Raw genomic sequence first — 25672 nt, forward strand, 5'->3', positions numbered from 1 at the left:
AGTTGTTTTTTTTTTTTCAAATAGATTAAAAAAAAAATAATAAAATGAAAAAAAAAAAAATAAATTTTGCCGGAAAAATGCTAAATCCATTCTAGAAAAATCGATAACTTTTGAAAATGTTCTAGGGGAAAAGTTTCAGATAAGAATTGAAATGCATTAAAAATTATACAAAAAAATTTGTTTGGGAAAATATCATAAAATTTTTTAATTCACATTTAAAACACTGAATTCGGATCATACCTTCAGAAATTATGCAAAATCAGTGCAAAGGCTGCTGAAATGGTGGGCATACGTCCTATGACAAGTTCATATTTCAGTCATCGCTTCTCCGCCAATTATGCACCACTCTCAGACCCTAAAAAAATCACAAATTTTTTGGCGACGGTTTTTTGCAGCATTATTACTATATGCATTTATGAAAGAATAGTTTTAATATCAATTACTATTTTTTTAATTAAATTGACTAAAAATCAGATAAGCAAAATAATAAAGGCGCTTTAGTTATGCTAATTCTACTCCCTGTACAAAATTTCAATGAAATCGGAGTAAAAGATTGGCCACTGTGGTCATATGAGTGTGAATCGGGCGAACGATATATTTGGTTAGGTTAGGTTAGGTGGCAGCCCGATGTATCAGGCTCACTTAGACTATTCAGCCCATTGTGATACCACATTGGTGAACTTCTCTCTTATGCTGCCCGATTCCATGTTAAGCTCAATGACAAGGGACCTCCTTTTTATAGCAGAGTCCGAACGGCGTTCCACATTGCAGTGAAACCACTTAGAGAAGCTTTGAAACCCTCAGAAATGTCACCAGCATTACTGAGGTGGGATAATCCACCGCTGAAAAACTTTTTGGTTATCGGTCGAATCAGGAATCGAACCCACGACCTTGTGTATGCAAGGCGGGCATGCTAACCATTGTACCACGGTGGCTCCCAACGATATATATGGCAGCTATATCTAAATCTGAACCGCTTTCAATAAAATTTGGCGAATTGGGAGCTATATCTAAATCTGAACCGATTTCTTCCAAAATCAATAGGGTTCTACTCTGAGCCAAAACACATACTTGTGCCAAAGTTGAAGTCGATTGGACTAAAACTGCGACCTAGACTTTGATTACAAAAATGTGTTCACGGACAGGCGGGGCCCACCCTGAGCATTTTTGCCAAAGACACCATGTGTCTATCTAGTCTCCTTCTGGGTGTTGCAAACATATGCACTAACTTATAATACCCTGTTCTACAGTGTGGCGCAGGGTATAAAAAAATTGCCATCAAATAAATGTTTAGACATACAAATATTCTGTTAAATAATCGAACTCGAAACGTATATTTTGTACACCGGAACAAATTAAAATCATACTTTTTTATCCGTATATATATTAATGTATCATTCTCCAATTTCTTATCGTATTTTCCCATCAACCTGCCCCAATATGTAACCCACAGAGAAAGAGACAAATATAAAATGTTTTTTTCTTCTTTTTTTTAACGACATGCGTCATTGATAAGTTTTATTATTGATGTTAATTTTCAAATTGTCATTTCCGTTTTTTTGTTTTTCTTTCTATTCCTTATAGTTTTCTTAATTTGGCCCACATTTCGGTATAGTGCGTAGATTAGCCAGAGATAGCATGTAACATAGTACAGTGAGTAGTAAGAATATTTTGCCTAGGGTTGAGTCACACTGGCCAAATCTAATGAGATATTTCTTTGGCATAGTGGTATATGTAGATCAACTCAATTCAATTATTTGACAAAATCAGATTTCGTCATAATATTGTCCAGTGTAACTATACCCCAAAATCTAAGGGTAATATTGAATTAGATGGGTGTGTCCCACACACAACTTGGTTTCGAGTATTCTATATCTTTTACCTTGCATATTTAATTGGCATATTTTCGTATTCACTATATTGGCGTCTAAACAGGGTTGTTGGTTTTAAGTGGATATTTTTGTTTTAATTGTTTGCTGAAACTATAGGCATTGCTAAAAATGTTTGCTAACATTTTTATGCTTTAAATCGATTTCGCGAGATTAAATCAAGTTCATCACATTTCAAATCTAAAATTAGCAAAACATTAGCAAACGTTCGAGAGGTTATCAAAAATTGCGGTTGATAATTTTTTTTTAAATATTATCGCCGGTTGGAGAGTATACAAATTTTGTTTGAAATGTTAGCTATTTGTAATTATATCAATCATTTCGCAAAGTAAAATTAGGTTTTGTGGAGGAATAGGGAAATTTCTGGATTATTTCACATAGAGAAAATGTAGAAGTAAAACTTAACAGCATGTTGGAAAGAAATAAAGTTGAACGCAGACGGTTCTGTACACTCAAAATAAAGCGACCTCATCTTTAAGATAAATTGAACTACTTTTGAAAAAATGCGAACTTCGTTAGCGGCAAAGACAAAAAAAAACTACACCCTCAAAAAACCGTTTCTTTAACATATAGCCCAAACACATTTTGCTTCAAGCGTAGTAGTAAAAAATTTTAATTAAATTTTCTTTGCGTGGATATAGTTTTAAGGCGCCAATTGGTTACTTCCATAGTTTTACTTGCAGCATACTCTCTAAGTCTATCTTTCTAAACACATATATGTTTATAGACTATTTCCAAATTAATATATGTTTGCATCTAAGCATATAATATGTTCTAACATAACAGGTTGGCTGATAAGTCCCAGGTCTGACAAAGAAAAACACATTTTTTTGTCAAAATTCGTTTTTATTTTTCAACATAATTCCCTTCAAGAGCTATACAACGATTATAACGACCTTCCAATTTTTTGATACCATTTTGGTAGTACTCCTTCGGTTTTGCCTCAAAATAGGCCTCAGTTTCGGCGATCACCTCTTCATTGCAGCCAATTTTTTTTTTCCCTGCGAGCACCCTTTTGAGGTATGAGAACAAGAAAAAGTCGCTGGGGGCCAGATCTGGAAAATACGGTGGGTGGGGAAGCAATTCGAAGCCCAATTCATGAATTTTTGCCATCGTTCTCAATGACTTGTGGCACGGTGCGTTGTCTTGGTGGAACAACACTTTTTTCTTCTTCATATTTGGCCGTTTTGCCGCGATTTCGGCCTTCAAACGCTCCAATAACGCCATATAATAGTCACTGTTGATGGTTTTTCCCTTCTCAAGATAATCGATAAAAATTATTCCATGCGCATCCGAAAAAACAGAGGTCATTACTTTGCCGGAGACGGTTCACCGGTCGCTGTCCACTCAGCCGACTGTTGATTGGACTCAGGAATGTAGTGATGGAGCCATGTTTCATCCATTGTCACATATCGACGGAAAAACTCGGGTGTATTACGACTTAACAGCTGCAAACACCGCTCAGAATCATCAACAGGTTGTTGTTTTTGGTCAAATGTGAGCTCGCGCGGCACCCATTTTGCACAGAGCTTCCGCATATCCAAATATTGATGAATGATATGACCAACACGTTTCTTTGATATCATTAAGGCCTCTGCTATCTCGATCAACTTCATTTTACGGTCATTCAAAATCATTTTGTGGATTTTCTTGATGTTTTCGTCGGTAACCACCTCTTTCGGGCATCCACTGCGTTCACCGTCCTCCGTGCTCATTTCATCACGCTTGAATTTAGCATACCAATCAATTATTGTTTATTTCCCTGGGGCAGAGTCCGGAAACTCATTATCAAGCCAAGTTTTTGCTTCCACCGTATTTTTTCCCTTCAGAAAACAGTATTTTATCAAAACACGAAATTCCTTTTTTTCATTTTTTCACAATAACAAAAGTTGCTTCACAAAAGACGCCCTATCTCACAAACTAATTGACTTACATACGTCCAATTTTGACACGAATCATTTGAAGGTTGGTACTATATAAAAATAATATGAATTTAATACTAGCGACGCCATCTATGTGTCAGACCGGGGACTTATCAGCCAACCTGTTTGTTTAAGTTCAAATTCGTAAGGTCAAAATTTATTCGTTAGATGGGGACTTAAAATCTTGTAAAATGACAACTTCCCCCTCGCTAGAAAATGTACCCTAAGCTCTGGATGCAGCTCTGTGCTTTCAGCACAATTCGTTACATTTTTCTAACGAGTCGCGCCATTACCGTCTTGCGGCATCTAAGCTTTTGTTATTATTCGTTACTGGATTACGTCCGTCCAACGATTGTTTTGTAAAAGGTAAATTAATCTCCCAAAAAATTCAATAAAATTACGTTTTATTGAAACATTATTGAAAAGAAAAACTAAATCCTTGTGTTTTTATTTATTTTATTTCTCGGTGCTACGCATTCATTGGTCCTTCGAGCCGGATACTTGCTTACAGCAATTAATAAAGGATTTTGTTTTGTCTTTTTTTCAAAGGAAAGTGCTGATATTGTGAAGCAACAACAAAAAAGCAGCCACTTTGCAGCCATATTTGTGGAAGATTTCATTTGAAAAATTATTTAAATAATTATTTATCAACACACAGGTGCGTATGTCAGTGTTTTATTAAAATAATTGAGCAAATCGCGAGTGTTTTAAATTTAAACCGCGGTCGTTTTACAACATTGATTCAATTATTTCGTTTTGCCGACGGCAAATTGCATTTCAAAAAACACACATTCGTTGCTACATACATACGTACGTTTCTTTCGTTTGTTTAATTTCGTTTTGCTAAAAAATATTCAAGTGAAGGAATAGTCAAAATAAAAAGTGAAAAATCTATTGTATATATTGGTGTTGTGTGGTGAATTTAAACGTTGACAGTGCTTATTTACTTCAAAACATTATTTGCAATTACGTTGCCTTTAACTTGAAGTAAATAAAACAATAACAAAATACACGCAGACTCTAAAGGCTCTGTTGGTCGTATTACCATTGTAAACAAAGATCAATCGTCACTGCAGTCAACGTTTGAATTACATACCTACGTATGATCAGTGATACACACACGTATATACATACATATTTTTTTTGAGCTGTGTTTCTTTGGTTTATTTGTTAACCCTCACGGGGCCGCGAGTCGTAAATATTTTGAAGAAAATTATAAAAATTTTTGAAATTGAGTTTTTTGGGTTATCGTGTTGTATGACCCATTAGCGTTACGCGCATTAGTAAAAATTATCGTTTTGGTCACTGTGCACCCTACAGGCGGTCCGGTACGATCGTATAATTTTTATTTTATCGTATATATTACGTATATATATTTTTATTTCTATATTTTTTATTATTTGTGATTTTGAAATTTTTTTGGGGAGATTATCTGGCGTGGAAGTGTAGAGGTGTATTTTACAGTCCGTGCACCCTACATTTGGTCTTACAGACATTTTTTTATAATTTCTTATAATTTGTTGAATTTTTTGATCATCTGGATTTCGTGTGTGAAGTTTTGATACAGCGGCAGTATTCTTCGATACACTGAGCGTAATTTTCGTAAATTCATTCATACACTGAGAGAATTAGTTCGAAGATTTTAGTAGAATTTTGAGATTTTTTGAATTCAACTTGAATAATTTGCCTATTTTTTGTACAAGGGGAAAATATGTTGTGATTCGGTACACTGAACGAAAATTAATTGTTTCTACACTGAGAGAAAAATAGTCCAATAGTTTACAAATTGTTTGAAATTTTTGATTTTAAGTTTTGAAGTGGTTGTTTTACGAACAATTGTTTACACTTCAAGAAATTTTGTGGTAATTTCGGTGCAGTGTGAGAATTTGATACACTGAAAGAAAAATTTTGTAAATTTTTGTTTTTGCATTTTTGGGCATTTTGTGCAAATTTATTGATTTTTCGGCCAGTTTTCGCTGTCGATAAGTGCGTGTTCACATACTTTACGAGTTTTTGTGAATTTTTGTGACGCTAAATTATTTTCAATATGCCAGTTAATACATTCGCGCGATTCATTAGAGCCGCTGATGCGGTTGTGAAGTTTGGGACACGGGTTAGCTCTTTGAAGGAGGAGAATTTAGATGTTTATTCTCTAAGGGCTCAGGTCGAAGAGGCGAAATCACTCTGGGAGAGAGTGAAAGAGAGGTATGAGGAGTGTTTAGACGATCTTCAGGAGGATTCAGATAAGGGAAAGGTAGAATCTGCTGACGGCAAGTATGAGGCAACTTATGATGCCTATATTCGTATTGTTTCCTCTATCGAAAGGAAAATAGACGGTCTGAAAGCCGTTCATAGGGCGTCAACTCCTATACAGCAGGCCGATGTGGCGGATATTTCTGCTCGTTCTGGTAATGTGGATGTATTGGGAAATTCTCTTTTGTTAGGTGTTGACCATGGTGCGGTCCATAGTTTGGCTTTACCACCATGCGATATTGAGGTTTTCGATGGTGACTTTCAGTCTTGGCCAACATTTAGGGATTTGTTTACTGCTGTTTATGTAAAAAATTCCCGTCTGAGTGATATTGAGCGCTTGTGTCATTTGCTCAAAAAGACTAGTGGCGACGCCCGTGAAGTTGTAAGAAGATTTCCTCTCACTGATAGGAGTTTCGAGTTAGCTTGGAGGACGTTAAAGGAAACTTATGACAACTTGAGAATTTTAGTCAGCAATCAGTTGAAACTACTTTTTGACCTTCCGGTCTTAGACACTGAGACAAGTTCTGGGTTGAAGAACTTGCAGCGTGGTATAAATGCATGTATTTCGGCGATGGCTGTGAATAACGTTCCTACGAACGATTGGGATCCGATTTTGATATATTTGTGTGTGCAACGTCTACCGAAGATTAGTGTTACTTTGTGGGAACAGGGTATAAGTGATAAGTCTGCGTTGTCGTCTTGGGTGGACATGGATCGTTTTCTTACGGAAAGGATTCAGACACTCACGTGTCTCCGCGATTTGAAGGGTATCGATGCTTCGAAGAAAACTGATGGCAGGAAACTGCGAACGCATTTTACGAATGCAGCTCCGAAATCTTCGCCATCTAGGTCGCGTAATTCGCAATACACTTCTCATTCTTCTAGAGATTCCGTCGATAAGATATGTGTTCTTTGTCCACGACAAAGCCATCATCTTCGTGTTTGTCCGAAATTTAGGAATCTTTCTGTGAATGATCGGTTGACTGCTGTGAAACGGTACCGCTGTTGTTTCAATTGTCTATCTCGTAGACATGACGTTAACAACTGTGCTACATCTCGCAGTTGTGAGAAGTGTCAAGGAAGGCATCATACTTTGCTTCATCGAGATTCTTACCATTCTACGAATGTGGCGACTACGTCCTCGACAGTTTCGGCCGCTCGTCCTACGGATTCTAGCGGTTTGATTGATCCGCAGCCTTCCACTTCGTCTGGAATTGTGTCTGGCACTTCGGCCAGGCAAGTATTTCATGTTTCCCAGAACAGGTCGGTACTATTAGGGACGGCTATGGTGAACATCGTTCATCAGGGTATGACGTACCCAGCTCGGGCTCTTATTGACCCAGCATCGGAAGCCTCCTTTATTACCGAAAATATGCAAAAGTTGCTTAGAATTTCGACAACGAGTGCGGTGTCTTCAATATCAGGCGTGAATCAATCGGTTTCGATAACTTCTCGCGGTATTTGCCCTCTGAGTATAGGGTCACCCATAGATGGATCGGTCTTGGTAGAGGCGACTGCGTTGGTCCTGCCTAAGATTTCTGGGAATTTACCGTCTTTCCAAGTGAGTCGGAATTATATGTCACGTTTGCCTAATTTACGTTTAGCTGATCCTAATCTGTTCGATAGTCGTCCGGTTGATCTATTGTTGGGGGCAGACGTGTATCCCAGAATTATATTACAGGGGGTTCGGTCTGGTATTTTAGGATCGTTGATTGCTCAACAGACAGTCTTCGGTTGGCTCATTACTGGTTCAATTCCCACTTCTAATGTGACGGTTTTTTCAACGACTGTTGAATTTATGGAAGAAGATGGTCTTGACAAGACTCTTCTTCGGTTTTGGGAATTAGAGGACTTACCAAGACGGGCAATTTGTTCTCCCGCAGATAAATTTTGTGAAGAAAATTTTAAGAATACCACATATAGGGATTCCGATGGAAGATACGTAGTGACTCTTCCGATAAAACCCGAATTAAAGGGACAAGTTTTGCTTGGACATTCGCGGACAAGTTGTTTGAAGCAGTTTATTCGTGGTGAGGCTTCGCTTTTACGAAAGCCTGAAACAAAATTAATGTATGACGGGGTGATTAAAGAATATTTGGACTTGCAACATATGAGACCAGTGTCGTCGACTTCTCCTGCAGATCAAACTGTGTGTTATTTGCCACACCACCCGGTAATCAATCCGGACAAATTGACGTCCAAACTTCGAGTTGTCTTTAATGCTTCGCATAAGACCTCAAATGGTAAAAGTCTGAACGACATTCTTTATGTGGGACCCACATTACAATTGGAATTGGTTCATTTGATTTTGAGGTGGAGATTTTTCAGATATGTTTTTAATTGCGACATCACACAGATGTACCGCCAAATTAGGGTAAATTCGGCCCATACTTCTCTGCAGCGAATTGTCTTTAGGGACTCCCCACAAAAAGATGTACAAGACTATGAGCTGCAGACCGTGACATTTGGAGTGAATTGTGCTCCCTATTTAGCCATACGGACGTTATTGCAATTGGCCGATGACTCCGAAGATGAATATCCCCACGCGGCACATATTCTACGAAGGTGCATGTACGTGGATGATGTTTTGACAGGGTACCATAACGTGGATACTGCTGTTGAATCTAGGGATCAATTGATTAGGGTATTATCATCGGCAAAGTTCGAACTGAGGAAGTGGACTTCTAATGAGCTAGCCATTTTGGAATCGCTTCCGGCTGACCATTTGGTTGACGCCAAATTACTGGCATTTGTTGAGGCCAGTAGTTCGAAACCGTTGGGTATTAGGTGGAATGCGCAGTTGGACTTATTTTATTTTGAGATGAAACCGATTGAGCGAAAATCTCGGTTTACGAAGAGAGAGGTTTTATCGGCTATAGCTAGGCTATTTGACCCTGTTGGCTGGCTGGGGCCAGTTATTATAGTGGCGAAGATAATTATGCAACAGGTTTGGTTGGATAAGATAGGATGGGACGAGTCTCTTCCGTTACAAACTGAGCGACAATGGCGAAAGTTTGTCGAGACCTATCAGGATGTGAATCACGTTCTTATTCCTCGATGGGTCAATTACTCCACAGACTGTGAGGTAGAATTACATGTTTTTTCCGACGCCTCGGAAAAAGCATACGCGGGGGTAGTATATGTTCGTGTGGTTACGCCGCAGGGACATATCTTCACCCATTTGCTATCTTGTAAGACTAAGGTAGCCCCCATCAAATCTATATCTTTGCCACGTTTGGAGCTTTGTGGGGCAGTTTTGGCCTCAGAACTTTACAAGTCTATAGCCAGGGAGTTAGATATTGAATTTCGACGTGTTTATTGTTGGACGGATTCTACGATCGTCCGCTCTTGGCTTCGAAAGACGCCATCTACGTGGTCTACTTTCGTTGCGAATCGCGTATGTAGGATTCAGGAGAATACTGGGGGACAGAATTGGTACCATGTTCGCTCTGAGGACAATCCGGCCGACTTGGGAAGTCGCGGAGTGTCGCCTGCAGAGTTGGCGGTTTCGTCGCTTTGGTGGCATGGACCAGAGTGGCTCTGCTCAGATAGTTCTCAGTGGGATATAAATGATTTCACCCCTCTTGAGACTGACGTTGAGGTACGGGCGGTCAGGACTCACGCATCGTTTTTTACGAACTACGAGGACATTTTAGAGAGGTTTTCTTCGTTAGATAGGGCTCTACGAGTCATCGCATATATATTTAGGTTTTATCACAGGACCCATTATTCACATGCTAGTCGAAATGTGTATCACGGCACGACGTTGACGGCAACCGAATTAAAGGCAGTGAGATTACGTCTAGCTGTTCTTTCTCAAAGGGCTCATTATCCAGATGAGTACTATTGTTTGAGGGAAAAGAAACCGTTAGGTTCCAGGAGCTCGTTGTTGTCATTGAATCCATTCCTGGATGAGGAGGGGGTTATGAGGTTGAATGGTCGTTTGAGTAGGTGTCCTACCCTGTCGTATAGTGAGCGACATCCAATTATAGTGCCGTATAATAGTAGATTCGCTAGGTTACTAGTGAAATATGTTCACGACATATCTATTCACGGAGGGAACCAGTTGGTTCTACGTCTTATTCGGATTGAGTATTGGATTCCTCGTTTAACATCTTTGATTAGATCGACTATTAACCGGTGTAAACGGTGTCTGTTGGATAGGAAGAAGTCTTGTACGCAGATCATGGCGGCTCTCCCACCGGAGAGAACTGTACTTACCAGACCGTTTACTACGACTGGCGTTGATTTTGCGGGGCCTTTCGAAATTAAGTCATTTATAGGGCGCGCATGTAAGATAACAAAGGGTTATGTTTGCGTTTTTGTATGCTTTTCGACGAAGGCCATACACTTGGAAGCCACATCAGACTTGTCTACGACAACGTTTCTGGCCGCTTTTCACAGATTTATATCTCGACGCGGTTGTCCCAAGACCATTTTTTCGGATAATGGTACAAATTTTGTAGGCGCTTCACGCGAAATGGAAAAGGATTTTAGATGTGTTTTTAAAGAAGGACGTGATAAGGTGTGTTCCGCATACCAGTTTCAGCAGCTTTCCTGGCAGTTTATCCCTGCCGGGGCGCCACATATGGGTGGTCTCTGGGAAGCTGCTGTCAAAAGCTTCAAGACGCATTTTAGGAAACATGCATCAGGATTCAGATTTACATTTGAAGAGTTTTCGACTGTTCTTTCGAGAATTGAGGCTTGTTTAAATTCTAGGCCGTTGTGCCCAATGAGTGAAAGTTCTCAAGAATTGGTGGCACTTACGCCTGGCCATTTTTTGGTAGGATCTCCGATCTTGGCGCCTCCTGAACAGTTAGAGGAGGAATCACCACTTCATTTGGTGCATCGATTTAGGAAAATGAAGGCGCTGTCGCAACAGTTCTGCTTACGGTGGAAAGATGAATATTTGAAAGGCTTACAGAAAAGGTATAAATGGAAATTTCCGCAGCGTGATATCGAAGTAGGGGACTTGGTACTAATTCGTGATGAGCAATTGCCTCCTACATCGTTAAAATTAGGTCGTGTGGATGACGTCCACCCAGGATCTGACGGTCGCGTTAGAGTTGCAGACGTGAGAACGGCAAACGGTGTTGTAAGACGACCGGTGGTAAAATTGGTCATACTGACCGAATAGTTTTCGATCGTTCATATAGTAAGCGTCATCTTTCTTTTCGCAGTACAATGGAAGATATGAGGGAAATTATTAAGACTCTCCCTGATTACGAAGATGACGTCCCGATGTCCGATGAGGAAAGAGAGATTTTAGAAAATAATGTTGCACCGGTTCTTCGCGAGCCGTTACCAGCCATCGAGCAGGTCCCTGACGTCGGGATGACCCCAGTCGTCGCCTCTTCACAAGGGGTAGTACCGACGCAGAAAGTTGTCCCTCCGTCGGGGGCTGATACGGCTCCTGCTGACGTATCCGCAACCAACGTAGCCAAACCATCGTCATCCCCTACGGGGACTGCCCAAAAGAATTCAGGTGCGAATAAAAGAGTGCACTCGAATGTCTGTGTGTTGTGTAGGCGAAGTCACAATCTCAGGTCGTGTCGCAAATTTTTGAACATGCGTTTGGAGCAACGATTGCGCACTGTAGTGTTGCATCGGGTATGTTCAAACTGTCTGGGCAGGTCTCACATGCGATCGAATGTGGAGATAGCCACCATACGCTGCTACATTCATTTGACCAGCAACAACGTCCTTCCGCTCAAACCTTGTCGACGAGAAAGTCCAAGTCAAGTTCGTCCGTTAACTCGTCGGCGTACTGTATCACGAATACCGCTCCCATATCTGGTCCGATGTTGGTTCTACAACCAACCGTCACGCTTGGTCCCACTATAGTCCTCTTGCTTGTCTTGTCCGATCGTCGAATTCCTGTCCGAGCTGTCCTCGACCCGTGTGCGGGGTACAGTATGATTTGTAGCAGTTTAGCTCTCAGCCTACGGCTTGTCTCAGCGATGACGTCGCAAGACGCATTTTGTCCGCTTGTTGCTGTCTCCCGACACAATGCAGAAAGTAAATTGGTTTTTTCTGCCCGGGTAACAGACCTGACCCGTGTTGTCACCCCATCGTCGTCGGCTCCAGATACGATACGGGAACATTTCGAGTGTCTCCAGCTGGCCGACCCAAGGTTTTACCGTCCTTCCGGGGTGGGGTTGGTTCTAGGGCCCGATGTCTACGCACGGGTTCTAAAGACACGAATATTTTCGAGTCCTGGATTCCCATTGGCGCAGCTAACGATGTTTGGCTGGATAGTATCAGGTCAATGCCAACCATAAGTGTCGTAGGTCATCCTGGCCAATAACCCAGACACTGCAGACCCTCCGGGTCAACGGCTCTACGAGCATTTAGTTAAGAAAGAATGAAGTTGGAAAAGATGAATACATGAACTAATAAAAAAAAATTGCTCAATTTGAAAATGAAACTGACATCGCATTTTATATTTATTTTGATATTAAAATATTGTATGTAATGTCTATGTATTAATGAATTTCAATTACAACATAGCTGGATGTTGCAAGGCGGGCGGAATGTTTAAGTTCAAATTCGTAAGGTCAAAATTTATTCGTTAGATGGGGACTTAAAATCTTGTAAAATGACAACTTCCCCCTCGCTAGAAAATGTACCCTAAGCTCTGGATGCAGCTCTGTGCTTTCAGCACAATTCGTTACATTTTTCTAACGAGTCGCGCCATTACCGTCTTGCGGCATCTAAGCTTTTGTTATTATTCGTTACTGGATTACGTCCGTCCAACGATTGTTTTGTAAAAGGTAAATTAATCTCCCAAAAAATTCAATAAAATTACGTTTTATTGAAACATTATTGAAAAGAAAAACTAAATCCTTGTGTTTTTATTTATTTTATTTCTCGGTGCTACGCATTCACTGTTAATAATATGTCCCAAACATGTTAGGTTAGGTTAGGTGGCAGCCCGATGTATCAGACTCACTTAGACTATTCAGTCCATTGTGATACCACATTGGTGAACTTCTCTCTTATCACTGAGTGCTGCCCGATTCCATGTTAAGCTGAATGGCAAGGGACCTCCTTTTCATAGCCGAGTCCGAACGGCGTTCCACATTGCAGTGAAACCACTTAGAGAAGCTTTGAAACCATCAGAAATGTCACCAGCATTACTGAGGTGGGATAATCCACCGCTGAAAAACTTTTTGGTGTTCGGCCGTAACAGGAATCGGACCCACGACCTTGTGTATGCAAGGCGGGCATGCTAACCATTGCACCAAACATGTTATGCTAGTTTATGAACATTGCACTTAAAAATATTATGTTAAAAAATTTGAGTTGCAAACATATAATGTTTACACCCAAACATATGAAAAACAGTCTTTTTCGCCCGTGTAGTGTTTTGCTATTGAAATTCAATAACTTCCAAATAAAAACCGAAAAAGTACTCATTAATTTAGAACAAAAATAAGGAAGTCAAAATTTGCTAATTTGTTATAATAAACAAAGAAAAAATAATAGATAAACAAGGTTTTTATTGCTACTGGCATTAAGCGAATAGATAAATGTAATATTTGCCACAAATTCACAGCATTCACAGGTTAGTGATTAAAAATCTATGTAAGAATTCAATTTAATATCATTCAAAAAATTTCAGTTTATTAATTCTTTTGTAAAAAATACGAAAAATTAGGAGCAAAGGTAGAATTAAAAATTTTAAATAATTATTTTTAAACCGGCAACTGTAACAAAATCGATTAGAATACGCGGCAAAGCAAAGCAACTTTAAACGACTTTCTTATTTCACAAATTTTTACGACTCTACCATCTTTTCTCATGGATATCAGAAGTTGGCGTTATGGAGACTGGCATCAGGTTTGCCGCCTAATTTATGTCGTGTGAAGAGGAACTATTTTTAAGACAAGCAAAATCGTTTGGTTAGGTTAAAGTGGCAGCCCGATTAAGTTTCAAGCTCACGTAGACTATTCAGTCCATTGTGATAAGGCAAAATCGTTAATCACTTCTTCAAATTCTATACTTTTCAGCACATCACATCCCAGTGAAAGTGCTGAAAGGGCACAACTTTAAAAGCACTTCCAAACAATGCCCTCCAAAGATGTTCTTTGTTTTAACTACTCAGGAAGTTCTTTTAATTAATTTTTTTATAATTCGCTTTTTTCATATTTTTAACGGGTAATTTTAACTTTTTTTTGTTTCAATAGGTTAAAAATAGGTTCAATAGGTTAATAAAACGGTACAAATAATTAAAAAAAAAATGCTAAATCCATTCTAGAAAAATTGCGAATTTTATTTGAGGTCAAAAGTTTCGAACAAATGTTAGAATGCATTAAAAATCATAAAAAAAATATAAAAAAATATTTATTTGGCAAAATATCACAACTTTTTAATTTACATCCAAAATATTGAATTCGGATCACACCTTAAAAAGTGAAGCAAATTCAGTGCAACTGCTGTGGAAATGGTGGACATCCGTTCTCCACTGCAGTTAGTAACCATCATGCTTGAAAAGATTCTCATTTCGATTTCTACATTTGGAAATGTGTAGTCAATGTTCTTTTCTTTCAAAAGTTGATATATTTTTAACATAGAATTAGTTCCTCCTTTGTACTGTCCACAATTTTCAAGTATTCTGTTAAATGCAAACATTTCATTTCAAACTCTTTCTCATTAACATCTCCATAATAAACTTCAGCAATCTGGCAGGAACTAGCGGGCCTAATCTATTGCGGGGCCCTAATCTATCGCTGGGCGCTGGGCACGTGCCCAGTGGGAAAGAGGGGTCTGCCTGAAGGGTCCCCCGATTTGGCTTGCGGAGCCTCTAAGAGAAAAAACGTTCATCCGATCCGGCTGAAATTTGGTACATGGTGTTAGTATATGGTCTCTAATAATCATGCAAAAATTGGTCCACATCGGTGCATAATTAGATATAGTCCCCATATAAACCGATCACCAGATTTGACCTCCGGAGCCTCATGGAAGACCAAAATGCATCTGATTCAGTTTTTATTTGGTACGTGGTGTTAATATATGGCCTCAAACACCCATGCAAAAAGTGGTCGAAATCGGTCTATAATTATATATAGCCCCCATATAAACCCCAGATTTGACCTCCGGAGCCCCTTGGCAGAGCAAAATTCATCCGATTCGGTTGAAATTTGGTACGTGATGTTAGTATATGGTATCCAACAACCATGCAGGAATTGGTTCATATCAGTCTATAATTATATATAACCCCCATATAAACCGATCCCCAGATTTGACCTCCGGTGCCTTTTGGAGAAGCAAAAGTCATCCGATCTGGTTGAAATTTGGTACGTGGTGGTAGTATATGATATTTAACAACCATGCCAAAAGTGGTCCATATCAGTCCATAATCATATATAGCCCCCATATAAACCGATCCCGAGATTTGGTTTTGGAGACGCTTGGAGGAGCAAATTTCATTGAAATTTGGTACCTTGTGCTAGTATATGGCCGTTAACAACCATGCCTAACTAGGTTCATATCGGTCTATACTTATATATAGCCCTCAGATAAATCGATCCCCAATCACACAAAAATTGGTCCATATCAAGTTCATAATTATAAGCGACCCCCATATTTCAATTCTGGTACATAAGATTCGGCCTGGCCGAACTTACGGCCATATATACTTGTTTATTTTTTTTTTAATCCAGTTTTTAATTTTCCTGTGCTAAAAGGAAAATTAAACTTAAAAGTTTTTTTTCATACTATATTTTTTCCATTGCCACTATCACCTGTTGTTGGGCTAAGAAATGCGCATTTCCCCGAGAAATAACAAGGATTTACATTATTTACAATAAATCATAAAATACTGAAGTCTTTATGGCCATTGTACTGTATTGTGTAATTGGCACACTGTTTCCCTTTAAAATTTTATTAATATGATTTTCACGCTTAAGAGAATCTCAGTTTTAACTGCTGGCAGCAAAATAACTCAGATAAGTATTTAGATGGTCATATAAAAATTCCACCATAGCAACTGACATTCGAAATGGGGGGAGTTATTCGAGAGTAAGCACATTTTTATTTCCACGAACACTTTTGTTCTTGTGTCCATTCGACAATCGTTTGTACCAGTCAGGGCAATCGATTGGCTGGCTGGCTACACATTGTTCAGGGTCTTACCATAATCGTCTTGCGATAATGATTGTAAAAATAACGAATTGACACAATTTATGATTCTTTGAAGAAAAAAGAAGGTGCTGAGGTGCAAAGACGGCTTAAGTGGTAACATGTTAGAGATGTCATTCGGGTACAGAGAAAATATTTTTTTGTTTGTTTGAAAATTCTGCACTATATTTGGCGATACTTGAAGGAGATTGTCATCTTACCCGACATCGAGTAATAAATCAAAACTAAATGGGAAATTAGAGTTTGGAGTCGTTTTCGAATTTCCTTTGTAGAGGTCAAAGGCTTAATATCTGGACTAGGTTTTTGTATCATTGAAATGATTAATATCCCCAAAACAAATTTCTTTACCGGCATCCCTATTTCGTATACATTTCCACAGAACCATTGTATCGCGTGAAAATGTCTGTTAGAGCTCTATTTTGATAAATCCCAAAACTTGAAATGATTAATGTCCCCTAAACAAATTTCTTTATTGGCATCCCTATTTCTTACTCATTTCCACAGTAACATTGTATCACTTGAAAATAAACGAAAACACAAGTTCTCAACGCCATCTCACCGAAAATCGGTTATGATTAGCTTTGTTTCGGAAATATTTGGATTTGGACAAATTAGTATACTCGTACATATTTAGTTTATGATCCTTTTTGATTATTTGTTTACTGATATTTAATTTTGTTTTGACATATTTATTTATTCTACATTATCAGCAGATAAACATGGTTATTTAATGATAGGAATGAATACAACTTCTGTCTGGGCTGACCATGTGCAAAGTTATCAAAAGTCATTTGCTGTTTCGTCACTGAAGTGATGGCAAGGAAATTTAATTCGAAGTAAAAAATTCCCGAGATAATTGTAATGTGTTATAGTGAACAAAGAATATTGCAAGTGAAATAAATATAACAAGTAATAATAATTGTGGAATTAATTAAATAAATGTGGAAAACAAAAAAATATATATTTTTTCAATTAATTGTTTGTTTTAAAAAACTATATAAATAATAATTTATAAAAAAAAACTTTAAATTAAAATCTTGTATTAATCAATAAATACCTTTAATTCATTGAAAAGAATCACTTGAAATATTTTAAAATAAACAATATAATCACATCAGCATTCATCTTAAAAAATAAATGGTAATATTTTTAATGTAATGAGACATTTTGCAAATTATCCTGGCTACTAGCTAGAGGGCAAATATTTGCTTAGCTATGGTGGGAGTCTGTCATCCAAAAAGTTATGTAATAATTCCACCACCATATGACAGTAGGAATGTGTGTTAATATTAAGTGGAACCACACAAATTAAATATTTTTAAAATTAAAGTGTAACACTGAATCCTAATGTAGTCTGCGAATCGGATATCTCGTTTGTGAATACTTGTTACTAGTGATCTGAGGATGAGATCGAAGTTCTTATGTGATACATATATCAAGTTCCTTTGAATGAAGATATTAAAAAAAATGAATTAAATTCAGTTTTCTATTCTTACAAAAATATAGATCTACAATGTGGTGCAGGGTATAAAATATGATATGTTCTTTGTCAAAATTATATTTAAAAATTTGAGAGATACATTGGTTTGCATGATTCTATATCGCCCGATCTAGGACAGATATCAAAAATCCGTAAATACAGAAAGATGCGCCTTCAAAAACTATACACAACCAGTGTTGCCAGTATTGGGGATTTTTTCGTGAATGGGGACGGAATTTCTGAGTTGGTGTCATGGGGATTTTGTGGGGAGTTTCCATAAATTTGGGGATTGTTGTGGGGATTGTTTTCGAGAAATCGTTTTAATCTTTTTTAACAAAATGTTATGTCTATAGGAAATTTGGTCAAAATTCTATTTCTATAGACAATTTTGCCAAATCAATATAAAATTTTGCCAAAATTTTATTTCCATAGAAAATTTTGCCAAAATTTTTTTTCTATATAAAATTTTGTGAAAATTTTGTTTCTATAGAAATTTTTGTCAAAATTTTATTTCTATATAAAATTTTGTCAACATTTTATTTCTATAGAAAATTTTGTCAAAATTTTATTTCTATACAAAATTTTGTCAACATTTTATTTCTATAGAAAATTTTGTCAAAATTTTATTTCAATAGAAAATTTCGTTAAAATTTTATTTCTATAGATCGCTCCCCAGATTTGAACCGGGTGCCTTTCGGCATCGGTTTATATGGGGCTATATATAATTATGGACTGTTATGAACCAATTCCTGCATGGTTATTGGATATCATATACTAACATCACGTACCAAATTTCAACCGAATCGGATAAATTTTGCTCTTCCAAGGGGCTCCGGAGGTCAAATCTGGGGATCGGTTTATATGGGGGCTATATATAATTATGGACCGATTTCCACCAATTTTTGCATTGGTATTTGAGGCCATATATTAACAAATTTCAGCCGGATCGGATGAAATTTGCTTCTTTTAGAGGCTCCGCAAGCCAAATCGGGGAATCGGTTTATATGGGGGCTATATATAATTATTGACCGATATGGACAAATTTTTGCAGAGTTGTTAGAGACCATATACCAACACCATGTACCAAATTTCAGCCGGATCGGATGAAATTTGCTTCTTTTAGAGGCTCCGCAAGCCAAATCGGGGGGTCGGTTTATATGGGGGCTATATAAAGGGTGATTCTTTTGAGGTTAGGATTTTCATGCATTAGTATTTGACAGATCACGTGGGATTTCAGACATGGTGTCAAAGAGAAAGATGCTCAGTATGCTTTGACATTTCATCATGAATAGACTTACGATCTGCCACAACGTCGAATTTTCAGTGAATGGCCCCTAGAAAAGTTGGCAGAAAATCCGCTTTTTTATCGACAAATTTTGTTCAGCGATGAGGCTCATTTCTGGTTGAATGGCTACGTAAATAAGCAAAATTGCCGCATTTGGAGTGAAGAGCAACCAGAAGCCGTTCAAGAACTGCCCATGCATCCCGAAAAATGCACTGTTTGGTGTGGTTTGTACGCTGGTGGAATCATTGGACCGTATTTTTTCAAAGATGCTGTTGGACGCAACGTTACGGTGAATGGCGATCGCTATCGTTCGATGCTAACAAACTTTTTGTTGCCAAAAATGGAAGAACTGAACTTGGTTGACATGTGGTTTCAACAAGATGGCGCTACATGCCACACAGCTCGCGATTCTATGGCCATTTTGAGGGAAAACTTCGGAGAACAATTCATCTCAAGAAATGGACCGGTAAGTTGGCCACCAAGATCATGCGATTTGACGCCTTTAGACTATTTTTTGTGGGGCTACGTCAAGTCTAAAGTCTACAGAAATAAGCCAGCAACTATTCCAGCTTTGGAAGACAACATTTCCGAAGAAATTCGGGCTATTCCGGCCGAAATGCTCGAAAAAGTTGCCCAAAATTGGACTTTCCGAATGGACCACCTAAGACGCAGCCGCGGTCAACATTTAAATGAAATTATCTTCAAAAAGTAAATGTCATGGACCAATCTAACGTTTGAAATAAAGAACCGATGAGATTTTGCAAATTTTATGCGTTTTTTAAAAAAAAAAAGTTATCAAGCTCTTAACAAATCACCCTTTATAATTATTGACCGATGTGGACTAATTTTTGCAGAGTTGTTAGAGACCATATACCAACACCATGTACTAAATTTCAGCCGGATCGGATGAAATTTGTTTCTCTTAGAGGCTCCGCAAGCCAAATCGGGGGATCGGTGTATATGGGGGCTATATATAATTATGAACCGATGTGGACCAATTTTTGCATGGTTAGTAAAGACCATATACCAACACCATGTACCAAATTTCAGCCAGATCGGATGAAATTTGCTTCTCTTAGAGGCTTCGCAAGCTAAATCGGGGGATCGGTTTATATGGGGATATGGGGGCTATATATAATTATGGACCGATGTGGACCACTTTTTGCACGGTTGTTAGAAACCATATACCAACACCATGCACCAAATTTCAGCCAGGTCGGATGAAATTTGCTTCTCTTAGAGGCTTCGCAAGCTAAATCGGGGGATCGGTTTATATGGGGATATGGGGGCCATATATAATTATGGACCGATGTGGACCACTTTTTGCACGGTTGTTAGAAACCATATACCAACACCATGCACCAAATTTCAGCCAGATCGGATGAAATTTGCTTCTCTTAGAGGCTTCGCAAGCCAAATCGGGGGATCTGTTTATATGGGGGCTATATATAATTATGCACCGATGTGGACCACTTTTTGCACGGTTGTTTTAGAGACCATATACCAACACCATGTACCAAATTTCAGCCCGATCGGATGAAATTTGCTTCTCTTAGAGGATCGGCAAGCCAAATTTGGGGGTCCGTTTATATGGGGGCTATACGTAAAAGTGGACCGATATGGCCCATTTGCAATACCATTCCAACCTACGTCAATAACAACTACTTGTGCCAAGTTTCAAGTCGATAGTTTGTTTCGTTCGGAAGTTAGCGTGATTTCAACAGACGGACGGACATGCTCAGATCGACTCAGAATTTCACCACGACCCAGAATATATATACTTTATGGGGTCTTAGAGCAATATTTCGATGTGTTACAAACGGAATGACAAAGTTAATATACCCCCATCCTATAGTGGAGGGTATAAAAACTACAATTTCCACAGAATTTTACTACTTTAAAATATATTAAAAAATGTATTGGGAATTTTTGTGAGGAATTTAGTTTTAAATTTGGGATTTTTGGGGACAAAAATAGCATAATTTGGGGACAAGAGCCTGAAAAATACTGGCAACACTGTACACAACATCAAATGTCCTACCTCAACTTATGCGGTTTTGTCATAATTCCACAGATATACTCTGGGTCGTGGTCGATCTAGTGATGTCCGTCTGTCTGCTGAAATCACTTTAATTTCCGAACGAAATAAGCTATAGACTTGCTACACGTTCACTTGGACAATATCGGTCCACAATTTTTGATAGCCCCATATATGCCTAGATTTGACTTACGGAGCCTCTTGGGAAAACCAATTTCCAAAATTTGAAATTTGGTACGCGATGTTATACAAAAGTTTATCCACATATCCACATCGGTTCATATTTATATACAGCTCCCATATAAACCGACCCCCCCCCCCCCAAAGTTTTAACTTCTGAAAATATTATTTATAAATAAAAAGTTATAATTGATCTCTTATTACTTTCAATTAATTTTGTAATTGATTCAATTGAAAACTAAATTAATTTTGTTCGAAAAACTCAATTAATTTTTGAATTGAGGTAATCAATTATTTTTTACTTTTATTATGAATTTGACCTTTTTAATTGTTTCAAAAACTTTATTGTTATTTTTAGGCTTTTAAGGTCATGTATTTTAATGTGAATAAAAGATTAATTTATTCCATTTTTGTCATCATCACCATTTTTTGCATTATTGTTTATTTTTCTATAATTATTATACCCGCCACCATAGGATGGGTATATATTAACTTTGTCATTCCGTTTGTAACACCTCGAAATATTGCTCTAAGATCCCATAAAGTATATATATTCTGGGTCGTAGTAAAATTCTGAGTTGATTTAAGCATGTCCGTCGTTCCGTCCGTCTGTTGAAATCACGCTAACTTCCGAACGAAACAAGCTATCAACTTGAAACTTAACATAAGTAGTTGTTATTGATGTAGGTCGGATGGTATTGCTAATGGGCCATATTGGACCACTTTTACGTATAGCCCCCATATAAACCGACCCGCAGATTTGACCTCCGGAGCCTTTTGGAGGAACAAAAATCGTCCGATTCGGTTGAAATTTGGTACATTGTGATAGTATATGACCGCTAACAACCATGGCAAAATTGTTCCATATCGGTCTATAGTTATAAATAGTCCCCAGATAAACCTACCGCCAATCACACAAAAATTGGTCCATATCGGTTCATAATTGTATAAAGCTATCCCCATATTTCAATTGCGCTCTCTAACGGCCGTATATACTTGTTTTTTCCTTATCTGAAATAATTTTACAAGAGTTTATGAGATTTATGATTTTAATTGTGGTTGGATTTTTATTTAGATTTGAGTCAAAAGCCAATGAACAGTATGAAACAAATATTTTCGATTATAATTTTTTTTCGGGAGTTTCACGTGCAATTCACTTTAAGTTTAGTGAATTATCGGAATTTATTCTGGTAATTGGGTGATAGCTTCGCTGCAAGTAGAAGATGCTGATGAGGAATGTTATAGTTCAGAATCTTGCAGTCCATTCAACCATCTTGCAATCTAAGGGGGTTTGCCCAAATAAATTTGACAAACTTATTATTCCTCTGTTGATTCAGATACACTTGTAGTTTATTCAACGCATTGTTTTAAGCTGATGTCAAGATATTAATAATAACATTTGAATTAAAATATAAAAAATTCAATAATTTTCTTAATTGATTTTATTTTTTAACTAGCGTAAACCGGCCCGCTTCGCTGTGCCTTCCGAAGCGTATTTGGAGGAACATTTTGAGTTAACTTGGTCAACTATATCCTTCGTGCTGAAAACAAATTCGAAAAGATTTGAATTCTTTTAAACAAATCGGGCTACTTGATTTTTCGTTTATAGGTACAAATACGGCGGGAATGCATATGTAAAACGGTTAGTCTGAAAAAATGTCGTGGAGAGGGTGTACCCTTTCCACCAAATTTTTTAGATAATGTTCTGTATTCAAGTAGTTGGACAATCTTCTATATTTCTTGTGAATTTTAAGTGTGGTTTGTCAAGGAAAGGTATCCTTCTCCTCAACGTATCTGAAAATTAAGCACTATATTATAATAACATACACAGAATTACTGTTTCCCATCCAATAAATCGGAAAAAAACAAAAGTAGTACAAAATGTTACCACATTAACATTTGCTAACATGTTGGAAAGTGATGCACCCTCTACGATGGCTGCCAATTTCATGTAAATTTAAGTTCTTTACTAAAAAGAAGTCTGGCATAAGCCTGTGCAAAAATCATAAAATTATGTACCGAGTTCCCATTTACGAACAACCCTCTACTTTCAATTTAAGAAAAAAAAACGGACAAAAGGGAACCCTCTCCCCACCTTCGCTCCACTCCGACCTGATATCGGACTATGACGTACCCCTATAGTAATTTCACAACTACTCAATGGTCCCTATAAATTCTATCGAAGTAAATCGACAAAGTTTATTTCAATTTTCCGCTTCCCAAACCAGATATCGAAAAATCATATACTAATTTAAAAATCATGTATACATTTAATCACATCCTCCCACGTCCCTGTAAATTTCAAGTAGATCGGAGATTTTTAAATTTTGCTCTATTGTTTTAAAGGAACGTAACTTTCCCCGACACAATATCGACAAACACCGTAGTGAATAGCACCCCTAACCTTCCCTGAAAATTCTTGAAACTTTCCTTCAAGTGTGGGGCATGGAAGGTTGCCTCTTCGTTCATAACCTTCCCCCATTGCCTTTGTAAATTTCAAGAAAACTTAAGATTTTTTTTTTGCAGTTTTAGAGGAGGACCTCCTCCCCGACCAAATATCGAAAAGTGATGTAGCGTTTCTTTTGTAAACGTCCCAGAAAATGTCAAGCAAATTATAAGCCTAAAGGGGCGGCCTCTCTTCCGTCCAAATATCACAAAATCAGTTATCAACTATTAATATCGTAACCTCTCCCCAGTCCTCTGTAAATTTCAAGTAATTCGGTAAAAGTTTAATTGTTTCTCTGTATGTACTTAAGAGAAGCGGATGTCCCCCTATGCCCTTTTATTTTTATTAAAAAATCAAGAACTTGATATAAATTTCATAACCCATTTTTTCCGTAAAATTTCAGTCGGGAGAGTTTAGTTTTGTTTGTACTTTCAAACAAAAAAATTCGGTCAAAGGGGTGGTCCCCCTCTCCGACCAAATATTGAAAAATAATGTAGCGGATTTTTTGTCTAGATGCCAACCCCAACATTCAATGAAAATTTTAAGCAAATCGCATAATTTTGTTCCAAGTTTCAAAAAGTAGGGCAAGGGGGAGGTCCCCCTCCCCATCCACATATGAAATCATCGGGTACCCCATATTAATTCCATAACCTTACCACATGTTCTCTGTAAATCTCAGATCATTTAGAAAATTTTAGTTTTTTCACTGTACTTAAAAAAAAGTCGAGGCCCCCCTCCGCCACCAAATATCGAAATAAAAAGTAGCGGATCTTTGTCTAGATGCCAACCCTAATCTTCAATGAAAATTTCAAGCAAATCGGTCAACTTTGGTCCAATTTTCAAAAAGTCCGACGAAGGGGAGGTCCCCCTCCGCGACCAGGTGTCAAAAATGAGGTACCCTATTTTCACCACATGAACGCCCCCTACGATCTCTGAAAGTTTCAAGTAAATCAGTTCAGCCGTTTCGGAGCCAACTCGGAACATACAAACAAACAAACAAATAAACAAACATAGATTGAATTTTATATATATAGATTAGTTTGAAAAGTTAATTGTAACTGTTAAATTTTTAATTGTAAATAGTTGTGTGTTGTTGCTGTGTAAGCATAAATTGGTTCACAATTATTAACTCCTCTATATAAACTGATCAATCGTCCTTTTTTACCTAACATAGATTCCATATGGACTAGTTTACAATTTCGAAGATAATATTAAAAAATAAAACTATATCTTGCAATCGACAACGGCTACCAGAATCCAAGTAATTCGATTGTGGATGGCAGTTTTTAGTAGAACTTCATACTCAATCGATGGAGGAGGGTACATAAGATTTGGTCTGGTCAAATTTCCGGTCGTATATAATTCATAACTTATAAAACTGTGAAAAGGATCCGAAGTGCTTTCATCCAATAACAGCACATATATGGAATTCATTAGAGATTATCTTTCTGCTTTCATCCAATAACAGCACATATATGGAATTCATTAGATATTGACACTATTTCCGGGTAATAAGTAGGAGATCCAAACAACTTTTTTTACTGGGCATCCATACCGCCCTCGTTGTGATCAAATATTTCCGAGGAAACCCTCGCAATAGTCATAAATATTTCTTCACAATCTGTGGTGTGAAATTAATTGAATAAAGTGTCAACTATAGGCGCCATATTAAAACCAATTTTCAACACTCAACAAACTGAATAAAAAGAATACCGCCAACTGTCAATCTTACAACTATTTATTTAACAAAATTTATTTGTTGTGACAAGAGCTCATGAACTGCACAAAAAAATTGTGTTCACTCTCGTTTTCGTTTTTGCTCCCAAGCCAATCATCATGAAATGTGATAATAAGAAGTCACTGAACATCGTCGAATGGAAATATTTGACAAAATTAACAGGAATGCGATCAAATGTCTTCTTGTCGGTAGGTTCATTGTTCCATTGTCTGAGTTGTGAGTGAATGGTGATGTTGATGTCTGTCTTTCAAGAGGGGTCATATTCGAAACGGCCGTTATAGGGAGCCAACCTGATAAT

General features: G+C 37.7%; 2 protein-coding genes across 5 annotated transcripts in view; both read left to right on the top strand.

The window, feature by feature from the left end:
* Mct1 (Monocarboxylate transporter 1) overlaps positions 1 to 25672 on the top strand; it is a 106567-nt gene that overhangs the window by 40387 nt on the left and 40508 nt on the right. Inside the window, exon 2 of one of the 4 annotated variants that reach the window (XM_075302355.1) lies at positions 4361 to 4469. The exons of 2 other annotated variants lie outside the window; for them this stretch is intronic. The gene's annotated coding sequence lies outside the window, so the exon portion shown is untranslated. Of the gene's footprint in view, positions 1 to 4360; positions 4470 to 17209; positions 17348 to 25672 lie in introns of those variants that run through there. One more of the 4 variants, XM_075302356.1, reaches the window with a different exon arrangement.
* Positions 5859 to 11201, top strand: LOC142231397 (uncharacterized). The gene has a single exon (XM_075302004.1). It carries the CDS (start codon positions 5859 to 5861, stop codon positions 11199 to 11201), a length of 5343 nt encoding a protein of 1780 aa, XP_075158119.1.

Source organism: Haematobia irritans, chromosome 3, assembly GCF_050003625.1.
Source record: "Haematobia irritans isolate KBUSLIRL chromosome 3, ASM5000362v1, whole genome shotgun sequence".
NCBI lineage: Eukaryota > Metazoa > Arthropoda > Insecta > Diptera > Muscidae > Haematobia > Haematobia irritans.